Source organism: Larus michahellis, chromosome 16, assembly GCF_964199755.1.
Source record: "Larus michahellis chromosome 16, bLarMic1.1, whole genome shotgun sequence".
In the NCBI taxonomy this organism is placed as follows: domain Eukaryota; kingdom Metazoa; phylum Chordata; class Aves; order Charadriiformes; family Laridae; genus Larus; species Larus michahellis.
In genome coordinates, this window is record NC_133911.1 from 2,717,742 (window position 1) to 2,731,129 (window position 13,388).

The following is a 13,388-nucleotide window of genomic DNA, read 5'->3' on the forward strand; positions in this document are numbered from 1 at the left end:
AGCATTTTTGTATTGCAGCAAGCTGAATGCGATGGCATTTTGTGGTGATCTCAGTATAAACAAGTGAGCTCCGATGGGATATTTGCCTCATACTCCTCAAACTGCCGCCACTCTTGAGCAGCTGTTGGGGAAATCACAGCTGCCGTTCCCAGGTCTGAAAAGAAAAAGGCAGATTTTTGGATGATGATAGTATAGGAGCTGAACAAAAAGAGAGGAATGAAAAACACTGTTGGTAACTTTAGGGAACTTTATCGTCAAGATGAGCATATATAAGTCCTGCTTTAATCCTAAATTAGCAGAGGTTTACTCAAATGAAAAAACATTTCTCTGTGAGCACAGTGTTTATGCAGATTGTGTGTCTCAGTCTGTGCAGTTATTCCGAAAGGTAGCAGTGAAGCTTGGCAGGGAAAAAATAAGTGCACATTTAATGAGTCTCCTATTTTCATAATGGAGAAGGAAAAGGTGACAGAGGCCAGATCTCTCACCTAGCTGAAAGGCTTCATATATCATATTCTTCCTTCTCTGCTGCCATGAAATAGTGGCACATTTTTCACTGTCCCAAAGGCAGACATAAAGTTTTGGCCTGGCTGAGATCCTCCATACATCAACATCTGCACTGCAGGGAACCGATAACCTGCACATGGCACATCTTTGAAACCCAAGCTTTGCTCCACGAGAGGCCTCTGGCAAACGCTGGAGTCACAGCTAATGCTGTTCTTGGTGTGTCCACTCTAAAAGCCACTGGGTCTGACTGTAGACTAGGTGAACATCAATGTAGTGCCTTCTGCTTTATCTCCAGACAAAAAAAAAGAGCAAAACTGGGCTTACTTATTCCAGCTGTACTTACTCATGTTTGATAAGGGCCTCAGGAGGCAATAGATGTGGCATCTGGCTCAAGGCAGGGAGAAGGGAAAGGCAGAGGTCCAGGGCACGTGATGGTGGCGGAAGTGACCAATTAGACATTGGTAAAGGACTTTCATGGCATCTTGATGCTATAGGAATCTGGCCCTGTGCAAAGCTCCTGCTGAAACTTGGGAAGTTAAGAGAAGAGGAACTGCATCCTGTGGGCAGCCCAACACAGAGATGAAGCGGAGCTGGAAAGGTTTTTCCCAGCTGTAAAAATTCCTAGTATTTATTTTTTCCTTCCTAAGGTGGTCTAAAAAAAAAATGAAATATCAAACACTTATACTTGACAAAGCACAAGAGGAAATTAGGCTGCACAAATCAAAGCATCATGTATTGAATTTTTCATGTGCTCATTTCAGCTTCTACATCTTTTCAGTGTCAAATGTGCAACTGTGAAACACAGTCATTTCTAATAAAAAATGGTAATTTTTTGAAAGAAGTCAAGAACTGGAAGTTCATTCACTATACCAATTTGAATGGTGGACTTTGAACCATCCCTTTCCTGCAAAGAGTTCTGATTTTCAGAGGCTGTCTATTTACAATGTGTGGGAAAAAATAATAGTAGGAAATTACAAAAGTAACGTAAAACTGGTAGATGTATTGTACGTGGGCGGAGTATTTGTTTTGATGGACACCATCACTGCAGAACTGAGATTACTTTGCTGGGCTGCTTAACTCTTCCAGCAGCCTTTCTCCCTATGGCTTTTTAACCGCGCAAGCCTCACCTCCCATTTCTTTCCCCCCCGCCAGGTAACAGGCTGGATGAAGGCTCTGACGTTGAATCCGAACCCGACCTGCCTTTGAAACGCAAGCAACGCCGCAGTCGAACCACTTTCACCGCTGAGCAGCTGGAGGAGCTGGAGAAGGCCTTTGAGAGAACCCACTACCCAGACATCTACACACGAGAGGAGCTAGCTCAGAGAACCAAGCTCACTGAGGCCCGAGTTCAGGTAAGAACCAGAGCCAGTGCATGGCAAGTCAGCTGGGTGGCCCCGCTTCTTGTTTATCTTGGGGAAGGAGACGGTAGTGCAGGGGATGAGGGTGTTGAAAGGTGGTAACGTGAATGCAGTTCTCCTCTGGAGCCGCATCCACAAGGAATCTGAGTCTTAAATCCAGTTCTGCAGATTCCCACGTTCCCATGGATTTGCAGATGTGCCATTTGGATTTGGCCCGTTGCAGAGGTACCAGCTGGAGGGTTTCCATCCAGGTTGGGACCAGGAGCCAAACTTTCCCTAACTTGGCAAGGCGTTTAGCTCTCTGTTTTCTGTTGGAGAAAATTCCTCCATTTGCCTAGGAGGAAGCAGAGTGTGTGTATGTTTGTATTTGGTGTTTTAGGAGAAATCATACCATTTACCAACCTTGCCCAGGGGAGCAGATCATATTTTGCAAAGTTTGCAAGTTCTGTGTGTGAATTTTCATAAAACTTTTTTTCCCCCAATCTACAGAGAGCACAAAAAGGGCGGGGGGAGGGAAGAAGAGGGGAGGAGCAGGAAGGGAGGGTTTGGAGCTTGGGGACTCTGACATCTACACGATTAATAGCCCTTGTGGGAACTCCACACAGAGACCCTTATGTCTTCCAGATAAAGGCTGGGTCAGCAGTGTGTGCAAACACGCAGAGGGATAAGGAGTGTGAACAGATCGGGGGGTATAATAGAGTCCCTTGGGGAACGGGAAGGAAAGGGGGAGGGATTGGGGATTGTGCTGGGTTAAAGAAGTGAAATGGAGACCCCATCAGTCCGTCCTCCGTGTGGCCAGTGCGATTAGGTTTCAGGCTAAGCACAGGGGTCTCTGTGCACGCAACCGAAGAGTTGAATTGCGGGCACTGAGAGAGGAGGGAGAGAGTACTCCAGGCTTGTGACGGGGAAACAGTTAATTAACCAGCTCCTCCAAAACAAAACAGGCTGCTTTTGTTCGGTCCTTCTCAGGATAATGAGCTTGATGGGCTCCCTCAGAAGCCAAAACCACCAAAAGTTTTTGCTGTTTTCCCCCAGCTGTCTGGGAATGGACATTTCCCCCCACACCTGGGACATCCACTGGTTAAGGACTTCTTTCCCAAAGAAGTGCTAAGCCAGTTGCAGCACTGATGCAGATGCCCTCTCACCTCCCTCCAGCTTGGCTATGGAGACTGCAAAAAGGAAATCTAGCAAAATTTAAACTCATTCTGTCTTTAATCTTAGCCAAAAGACTGTGCCAGAGTGTTCAACAGCAATAGTGTTAATTTTTTAGCCATGTAGGTTCATAGATAGATGGAGCCTGGGAAAGTGGCTAATTTAGGTGACTAAGCTACCAAAAGTTGGAAAGTGTAAATTCCCTCATTTTTGTTTTGCATATTCTGTTTCTAATTGATCTTGCTTGTTGTAGATGGACGTAAGATGTTAAGGAAGAAATAAAAAGAGATGTTTCTGTGGCAAACAGATGGGGAAAAAAAGGAGTTTCAGGGGAGAACAGAGTATAGGTGACACCTTTTTATGGGGTGAGAGAAACCTGCATTGCATGAGCCGTGATGTGGGCATGCTGGGGAGGGAGGGAAAAGCCCTGCAGTGCTTGGGAGAGCAAAAACCAGAGGCAGGTTCTCTCTTTTCCAAGGCACTCTGACCTCACTGTGACAAGGCTTGGGAGAAAGGAGGGAGGCGAAAACAGAAAGGAAAAGCTAAATAAATAAATAAAGAGACCCTTTCCCTCGTCTCAAGCTGTGATCTCCGAATCCTCCTACTTGCTCCCAGGCAGCTTGCATGGAGGTTCCTGCCAGGGCTCTAGTAGCAGCTGTTCTCCGAGGCACATTCCTGATGGCTTTCTCATTCCGACATCCTGGCAGAGTCAGCTTCTTCCCACCACTTTTAAGCCTGCCGCCCCTTGTAAAATTTTCTGGATATCAGAGCAGATCTTTTACTGGCTCTCGGGACCTACAAACATTAGTCAATCAAGTTCTTGTGGAAAAAAAAAAAAAAGCCACACACACACCCCCACACCCATCCAGCAGGGAATCTTCTACCAACCTTATAGTCTTACTCCTGTCTCAACAGAGTTTTAAGGCCAAGAGACGTGCTTTGGATTATAGATGGCTGTTACAACAGCAGGGCCAACTGAGATCAGGGTTTCTGGGTGTTAAGGGCTATGCCAGCATCTACCCATCTATCTAGTCCCCAAAAGCTTACCATGCTAACATGTAAAACGGGAGGCAGACATACGAAAAGTGTTTTGTGACCCATAGTCACAAAAGAAAGTCAAGAGCAGCCTTCGCTGTTCCTCAGTGTCTGGTCATTCGTTCATCCATCATGTGGATCTCAGTGCCACTTGTCTGCTGCGCAGCTGGATCACACCCAAGTCTCTGAATCACTGCTCAGGTGTTGCCATTGGGCTTTCTTCCTCTGTCGTATATACCCAACATCCCTGCACTGGAATCCCATTTCGCTAGTCGCCATACAAGCAAAAACCAAGTGGGCCTGTCCATCTTTTTGCTTCTTTCTCCTCACCTCTTTACTTTATCATGTGAAAGGCGAACTTACCTAAGTCTTATTCATTCTCTCTGATACCTGAGTATTTGCATACCATAATCTCTTCCACATGAAAAGCTGATAGCTCTGTTAAACTTTATTGGCAGGCCTCGGAGTCTGGCTGGTCACGCAGCTGTCCAGCTAAGTGGAAGTTTGACACGTTGACAGCTAATAAAATTCACAAGCTGAACAACAAGAGGGGGTGGTGGTGGGGAGCAGTTCCAAGATCCGGTTTCTCATCTGCTAGGAAGATCATGGGAGGGTGAGCAATATTTTTGCAAGGTCACTGCAGTGTCTGTGTGGTTGAGAGACAGGATTCCAGCATTCAGACATTCAACACGCCCAAAGGTACGAGCCATTAAAAGGTTAATCCCAAATTGAGCATAGCCAGGGACACGACTGACATGGATTTCCAGAAGGATGAGGATTACAGTGCCAAACCCATGCCTAGCGAGACCACCAGTGGAAATTCCCACTGACTTGTTTTTGTGGAAGGCAATGTCTTGACTCATGTGTCCACACTAATCGTCCAGTACTGAACAAATTCTTGACCATCTGCAAGCTCCTATTTCCACCCTTCCAGAAAACAAGCTGTTGAATGCCAAGTGTTCACGGATTTAAAAATTAAGTCTAACAGCTAAGCAATTCACTTAGCTAATTTAATGGAAGCTTTGATTTTGATCTTGAATGTATTTTGGGTTTCTACACCAGTTTTTTGCAGTTATCTAACTGATGATGTCAAAGTTTTTATATGGAAAACCCCCCTAAAGGGGATTCTGTCATAATTTTGAAAGTTTTCTCCCTGGCGTTTCTGGAGAAGGGACATTTTTCAAAACAACCCTTTTCTCATAAACAGTTTAGCTTTGCCAGTACACTGGTTTTCAATAGGAATATAGTTTTGTCAGGAAGTTCTTGTCTAGGGGTAGAAATGACTTCTCAAAGCAATGCTAAGAAGCACCGAGTACATCAGTCATGGGTCTAGGGAGTTGAAACTAACCCTTCTCCTAGACGATCCTATTTGTGGGTGTTTGCCCAAATGTGTTGTGTTTTTAAGACTAGTTACCAACAAACCTCAGTGCTTATTTCCATTTTTCACTTGAACAATACCAACAGAAAGGAATATAAGGTAAAACAAAGCAGTGCATATGCCCAAATTGTCCTCAGGTCTGCACTACAATCCCAAGTCACTTAGAAATTTCTGCCCTGAAAATGTTTTTCACAAATAGACCTTGGTGCATGGGCTCCCGCACAAGCAGCCCATCTCCATTTTTCCTGGTGCTATAATGAGTCAGATGTGGCAGGCTCCGAAGTATTATCTCAAAAACCTTTCCCAGAAACCTACCAAAATTGTTCCCAAAAAATAGATGGCAGGTTTTGCTTCTCATCGTCACCTGCGGGTGATTCAGATGGTCATACCCCAGGCAGCTGGGTATAAGCATGCATACCGCTAGCCAGTACGTTAATCCCAGTTCCTATGGTTTGGGCAGTGGGTGCTTTCTGGAAATAAATAAGAAGCGCAAAGGGGTGGGTGCGTTGTGATGCTGATGGCTGTTATTAATCCCCAGGAAATTCCATGCACTGAGAAACCGTTATTTCAATAACAAAATTAAACTAGACAGCAGGAGTCGCAACCCAGTGCTTTATTGATCATTTTTATGATGGATACCATTGTGATTTCTGCCTGGGAGAAAATGGATGTTTCATTTAATAAAAAGGCTCAGAGCAATTCTGTCTCTGAAATCTTGGTGCATTTCTAGGCTACTCACATAATATGTATTTTATGACACAGTTTCAAACTGTAGTAAACAAACAGCCATATTCTAGATCGTGCTGCAGCGGCTCAGACATGCCAAATGGAGCACCAGAAAAGAAACGGCATTCAATTTTGCTTGAAATTTTTCACAACAAAGCAATTCTGTTCTCAGTGCAGAGAAGCTGAAAAACCATCGTTTACCCGCAGTACTCTGCAGTCCAGTTTCCAGAAAATACATGGATTTCTCAGGAACTTCTCAAATATCTCTGTTGTGGGCTGGTGAGGACCCCAGTGCTCTTTCAGCAGCTGTCACTGTGGTCAAAGGTCTGTCCTGTTCCTTGAGATGGTGCTGTTTGAAGTTGAAGGTATTATATGGAGCGATGGTATGGTGGTAAGCAGGTCTGCCCCAGCTCCGAGCATTAACTCGAGTCGTGCAAAGCTGCTGGAGGCTAATGCTCTTTGCCTGGTGTTTTGCTTCCCAAACTCTTTGAGATGCGTCCAAACTGGCTCTTCTGAGGCAATCCCCCTCCCTTAAGGGTCAGCCGAGAATGTTTTCTTTCTTCCTGAGGGTCCGACTAGTTTACATTTCTTGTGAAGAGAGCTGCGATGAGGTTATGACACAACAGCTGCCCTGTGTTTTTGGCAGAAGCCGGGGCACTGAGAGCCTGTGCAGAGGAACCGGCAGTTGGGGCTCTCGTTGGCACAGGCTGGCTTGGCACACTCGTTTTGCATGGCACGGGGCCAGCCGTGCTCTCGCACACCGGAGCGTCCAGATAGACGGCCCATGGCAAGAACAGCCCCTGGCACCGTGGCAGCTGGTCCGTGAGAACCGCGGTGGCACCGGCGGTGCGTGTGCCCAGGCACGTCGAGAGAGCAGCGGTGCGGTGCCAAGCAGCATCCAGCTCCCGGGAGAGGTCGGGGAGAGGGTAGCACGCTTCCAGCCGGCTTTAAAGAAGCGGCTCTGCAAGGTAAAGCCAGCAAGGGCTGAATGCAGCCGAGATGGTGAGGAGGGTCCAGATGCTTCCCCCTCATGTCTCATCGAGATCTCGCTGCAGAAGGATGTTGCTAATGAGAGAGAAAGGGCGGCTGCAGTTTTCTAACATTACTTTCTGTTTGCTTAGTGAATTGGTGCTCGATGTCTCACGGCATTGCTGCTGTTCTTTCACATCTCTCCACCCTGAACTAGAAAGAGAAATGCAATTGGATTAAAGGAAAGAGTAACCCATAGCGTACTTGCCCCAGCAAATATGCTCCAAATAAGCCCTCAATCTATTTACTAGTCACACAAAATATAAACAAAAACAAACTGCAAAATAAGTTTCCAGGTATCCAAACCACAGTGGTGAGTCTTTTTCCACCTGAACTCTGGAAAAGCCAGAGACGATCTCTTAAAATTGCAAGCACATCCTAGGTCCGTATCTAAGGGTTTGCTTAGAAAAGCATCAGCACTTTTGGCATTTCTAGTAGAATTACAGTTACCATCCCCCTTAGAAATAGAAATGTCCCACTGACAGGGGACACAGTCCCAGCTATGTAAGCCTAAGGGCATCTTGCTGGAGAGAGTCAGCGCTATTTCGTTAAGTATATTATACTTTACTGAAGATGAGAATGATAAGCCTAATCCTGTAGTCCTTCTGGCAAAGCATTGGTTGGAATCAACAGGAATGAATATAAACTTCAGGACTTGCAGCATAATTTGACAAGACCAGCTTGTTTTGTACATGTGGGGCAGGAAATCTGTATGAAACAAATAGAGAAATTTATGTCAGAAAGCGCTGCTTTGAACTTGCTGGCTTCTGCAGATGGAGGAATCCCTTCAGTTCAGTAAAATGTGACTTTTAGATAAAACTGTTGGGTTTTGTGTTGAGATGCAAAACCTGGAACTGACTTTTCGATTGTTTGTCCTATTCTGCTTTCCTTGGTCCGCTTTGGACCAAGGAGCAGAACTGCCAGCCTCATGGTTGCAAGCTGAAAAAGGGATCCCCTAAACAATGTGGTAATGATTTGATTTTCTTACAAAGGAAAGAGGGTCCAGAGGCCAAAGCAATGAACGAGATCCCAGTTCCTTGGATGAAGCGCTTGTGTATAACACTGCGCACTCAGCTGGTCTAAATGGAAGTCAGTGAAGTTGCACTGATTTATAGCAGCAGAGTGTCTGTCCCATTGTATTAAAAACAAATAGGGCCTCCCAGAGGTTTTATGAGAAGAACCTTTATTACAAAATTTCCAGTCCAACGAGAGTGCGGACCAAAATGTCCCTCGTACGCTTTGCTGCTATGCCCTATGCTGAACCTCTGATTCTGGCAGAGCCACCAGCCGGTGTGTGCCCGTAAAGCGAGCAAGGACGCCGTGGCTTCGAGCAGCCAGCATGCATGGCTCTTGCCTGTACTCATCTCCCCAGCTGAGGAGGCTTTCTCTTTACTGGGACAACAATTAAATAGATTCTGTTTGGTCAACAGTAAAAAATGTTTATAATAATCAGGAGGAGGGTTCACCAGGATGTTTTAATCTTTGAGGCACTTCTTGTAGCACTTAAGCTGTTTTTAAAAGCTCATAGATTTTTCTTTTGCAAAAATAAATTTGATAGTGGGAATTGATGTGCTGCTGGTTTTGCTGTTAAAGCCCAGCCTATCTCTGGCCAAACAATAGCAGCAGGAAATCTACTCCCCAACATCTTATTCACTTCAGTGAGGTGTGAACATCAAAGCCTGTTCCAAAATGTTTAAATGCAACTCTAAAACCGTTAAGACTTGGCTTCTAAGAAGCAAGTGTTCAAGTGGAGAGAAAGCACTTCATAGAATACACTACTGAACTCATCCTAATGTCTTTCAGCTTCCACAAGTCCCATTGATCCTCAGACATAGGGCTTATGAAGAGATAAACAGATAAGTAAAACAGAGGTTTTATTTTAAATTTTATTTTATTTTAACAGAATTTCCTTGACAACTGAAATAATTACTGAGAAGCATAGTCTGTAAAATGTAGAGCTGGAAAACACAACATTTGCAAACAATCATTCAGTATCCAATAGCTATTGCATTCAATGATTTTTTTTTTTATTATTTGTAAATATTATTAACTTTTATTACAGTAAGGGGTAAAGCTGCATCACTGGGCAGGGTTGGATTTGGAGCTGTGAAGCCATGAGTTCAAACCTGAGCTTAGGATGTCTCAGCGTGAAAGTGGACAGACCTGCCCCATTTCTCCTGCCTCCTGCTTCCCCATCTGCAGTATGAAATCCCTTAGCAGTTATAAAATGTTCATACTGTGATGATCATTTAAAGGTAGAGATGGCCGTTTGGTTGAGGAAATGTTTGAGACATGATTAATTCTTAGACAGCCACTCAAAGATTAGAAAGAATATTGCAAGAGTACAGTAATCCATGTCACAATCAAATATTTCCCTGCTAACAATGGTTGGTTTGTTTGTTTGTTTTTAAAATAACTGTTTTGCAAAAAAGTCCACATGCCACGAACTGTCTGTTAAAATTCTTCAATAGATTGTTATAAATAGCTAACACCTTCAGGAACTGGGGTATGCCAGGAGAAATATAGGCTAAATTCATTGGATAATCTCATTTGTGAAGAGTCATTTGTTCTGCTCCACTAACCTTGTTTAATATTTATCTTAACCGTATCACCCACAAGTGACAGAGGCTCAACGTTTTAGGCACTGAACCAAAGTGTCACTAGATACGGCCGTATCCCTAAACGCACAGATAAAAATCTACGTGCCTAAAATCGGTGCACTGACATGGGCTTTTTTTCTTGTTCTGTAAAGAATTATCTCAGTAGCCTCAGTGATGCTCGTATGTCTCTGATGTCTGTTTTTCACCCTCCTCAGCACCTGGCAGAGGAAGCGCAATCATCATTAAACTGCTGTGAGGACTTACAGGATCCCAACTCCCTGTAACATCTCAGCCCTTTCCAATCTCGGCACCATCTGAAACAAGGCATTCGGATGGAGCATTAACTACCCCGGTCTCTCATCGCTGTTGCTGCAGGAGTTCCCCGCTAAAAGCCTTTTGCATCAGGCTCCTGGGCTTCCCAGGATTTGCAGCATTTATGACTAGTGTGGACAAGGCACTGCAGGGATCTGCCCTGGTTCAAAGGAGAACCTGGAGAGGGCCTGATCTGGCAGAGTCGCCTCTATGCAACCTGGGGAGGAACCTAATCTGACTTTGGTGGAATTTTTTTGGTGTGCTTGGGCCGTAAATGTCCATATGATTCTATTCCACCTGGTTTCTGCAACCTCTTGGGCCTGTGAAAGCAAACACATGTTGCATCTCTTCCATTCTGCTGGAAAGCAAAGGCACAACTTGGCTTTTCCAGCCCTGTTTCCATTTACGAGCTCATTTATCCCATCTATCTTTCTCCAACATCAAGTCCTGATTAGGCTGAGCAGGAACACAACAGGCTTTCTTTCCCACAGGAGGCTCTTTTTGACCTTCCTTTCCTCTCCTTGTCTGACAAATTGTGGGAGCTGACCCATATCTCAGCGGCTGCGGGGATAATTCAGTCCAGCCCCATCCTGGCAGGCAGCTGTCTCTGCAGCCCTTCTCTGCTCGTTGAGAACAAGTGGCTGGGACATCTCGGGCTGGCCGTTGGCAGGGTTGGGTGCAGGCGTTCAGGTTAAATAAGAACCAGTGCTAACCTTTGCCCCAAACCCAGTCTGGCCGGGAGGATGGGCTCTTCTCAAATCAGCTGGTTCTGCAAGGCAGACAGTGATGAATTGGAGGGGTTTCTTAGTCGCGCCGTGCCGCCCTCTCCCATCTGTGAAGAGGGTGGTGAAGGTAACAGATTGAGTGATTCTGCGATGAACATCTAGCAGTCAGGATCCTTGTAGCAGCATACTCGCTTACTGAGCAAGCTGCATGTGGACTCTGGTCTTACCTGGGCTCTGGGCATGACTAGAACACGAAGAACCTATCTTAAGTTACTTTCCATGAGGGCATTCCTGTATCTATCTGCATCCCCTCAGCTGAGCAGTTTCTGTAACACATCTCTTGTCTAATTAATACTTTCTTTGGAAGATAATTCACAGGACAAAAGCCCCAGATGTCTTTAGCAGGTACAAACTGTTGTCTTCAGTGGCCTATATTATACTTCCATACCCTTGGAAAGCAGCGCATTTACACAGCGCAGGATCTCTTTGCTGTGCTCAGACGAATGATCACAAAGAACTTGTCTTTTTAAGAAAAAGTAGGTTTCTGACGTGCTGGTTTTTCTGCTGTTGGGTTCTTCACACAGCCCTTTTCCCAAGTGCTGGCTACGTTTGTCCCAGCATAAAACTCTAGTCGTGTGGTCCAGCCCCAGCAGCCTCTAGAACAACGTCTCCATAGGTAGACCAGCAGCTTCAAAACTTCCTCCTCTTCCTCATCTTCTTCCCACCGGTCTGGTTTTAGCAGCCGTAGCCTTCACCCCAGGCTTAACATGGTGTAACAGGATCCTCTGGCAGGGGGAATCTTTAGTGGCTGATAAAACCTTAACTGTTGTGAAATGAAAGCAGGTTCCCTTTGAAGTGCGCCTCGCATTACAGTTAGATGCTCTAGCCTCTATATTTTAACTACCAATAAAATGATTTATAAGCATAAAGGCCTGAGCCACCTTTAAGGCGGGGGAAGGGAAAGAATTGCTAACGTCATTAGCTGGAATGTATCCTCTTTTTTTCTGCAGGTTATAAATAAGGGGCAGAATCAACCTGTTTGGGCCATGAAATGTCCCTTCCTCTGCACGGGAAGATAAATCCTATCAATTCCTTTGTGGAAGATTTCAGTGTATTTGTGGCTGGATTCTCCAGCCAGGCTCTGTTAGGAAGCGCTACGTTTAAGCATGTAGTTGTGAATCTCATTTGGTGCATGTGTATTTACTATTATTATCGTTTATTATTTGTTTTGCTATGATGCTCCAGCCAAGACAGAGATCTTGCTGCGTTGGGTATGGTGCCTACTGGCAGTTAAAGAGAGCTTCTTTCTCAGATGGCCGATTGTTGAAATAAATTAAAATGTAAGAAAATGTGGGTTTTATCCTCAATTTAGAGGTGGCGATCTGATGCATGGGTTGTATAAGGACCAAAATTTGTTGAATGCAGTAATATTTCCACTGACTTCAAATCAGAAAAGCAATAGCTTTCTTGAAGTTACAGAAGGAGCCCATAGCATAATTAACAACTGACTTTCTTTCTCTGGTGATAGTCCACTCTCTTGAAAGTTACCTTTCCTTTTTTTACAAGCTCACGTGCATTGTAGACCCAAGTATGCAAGACACCCCAAGAATGGCCCGTGCACAGGTATTTTTGATCAACTCTACCTGCTTGTAAAAGGATCCAGAACATCCTTTCATCTCCTTTAAAAAATAAAGGAACTACACACCCTTAACTGGATGTGGAGAAGCAAGACGGGAGGCGTCGTACACGCATGTGTGAATTTTAATTCTGAACAACGGATGCAAATGTGCTTGTTGGTGCACGGACAACAATAACCTCACGTGGTGTAACATAAGACAACACAAATCTTTTCAAAGTTGTGTTTTGATCATAAGTTAGCCAAGCCAAGTGACGAACCACCATGGGGGAGCTGAGTGCTTGTGGGGACGTTGTTGGAGAAATGTGTCCCCTACTAGACCATCTCACTCCACATGTTTCTTCTGAACTTCTAATCCTGAGTGGATTTGCCAGCATCTGGCTCTTGGTTATAAAAAAGGAACTTTCCCACCCTTTGCAGTGTCGGGAAGATGTTGGAAATCACTGGAGTGGCTTTTGCTTTCTTGGAGTTCAGTTTCTCTTTCCCTCTTGATTCCTGGATTCATGGCTGTTTGGTTGTTTTCTCTTCAGGTATTTGAATTTTATATGCTATCCTTAGCATTGAGATCTTTTTTTTTGGAGCAGAAGCTCTTCCAGCCTGGGACTAGGCCTTTTTCTCTGAAGAGAGGTGGTTATTTATCTCCTTATGTTCAGCTAACAGAAACATTCAGACGGTTTTTATGTCCTTAACCATCAAGTGGAAGCAAATGATATGAGAGGAGGAGTCAAGTTCTGTATCGCTAATTCAAAGCATGAATTACACATACGTGCATGCATGAGAAGAGGACAGGACCATCCTCTTTGCATGACCAGGGCAAACAAAAGGTTATTTATTCATTTGTGTTGCTCACTGCTCCTAGAAACTGTGCCGCAAATTGGATTATATAAAAGAGTTGTAAAGTGCTACAAACCTTAATGTTCATTCACTTCTCTC

At 44.7% G+C, this 13,388-nt stretch overlaps 1 protein-coding gene across 4 annotated transcripts in view; it reads left to right on the forward strand.

Moving 5' to 3' along the window:
- Positions 1–13,388, forward strand: part of PAX7 (paired box 7) — a 102,502-nt gene that overhangs the window by 48,404 nt on the left and 40,710 nt on the right. For all 4 annotated transcript variants that reach the window (XM_074560397.1, XM_074560396.1, XM_074560399.1 and 1 more), the window contains exon 5: positions 1,657–1,856. In XM_074560397.1, coding sequence (XP_074416498.1) covers positions 1,657–1,856 — 200 coding nt within the window. The remainder of the gene's footprint in view (positions 1–1,656; positions 1,857–13,388) is intronic.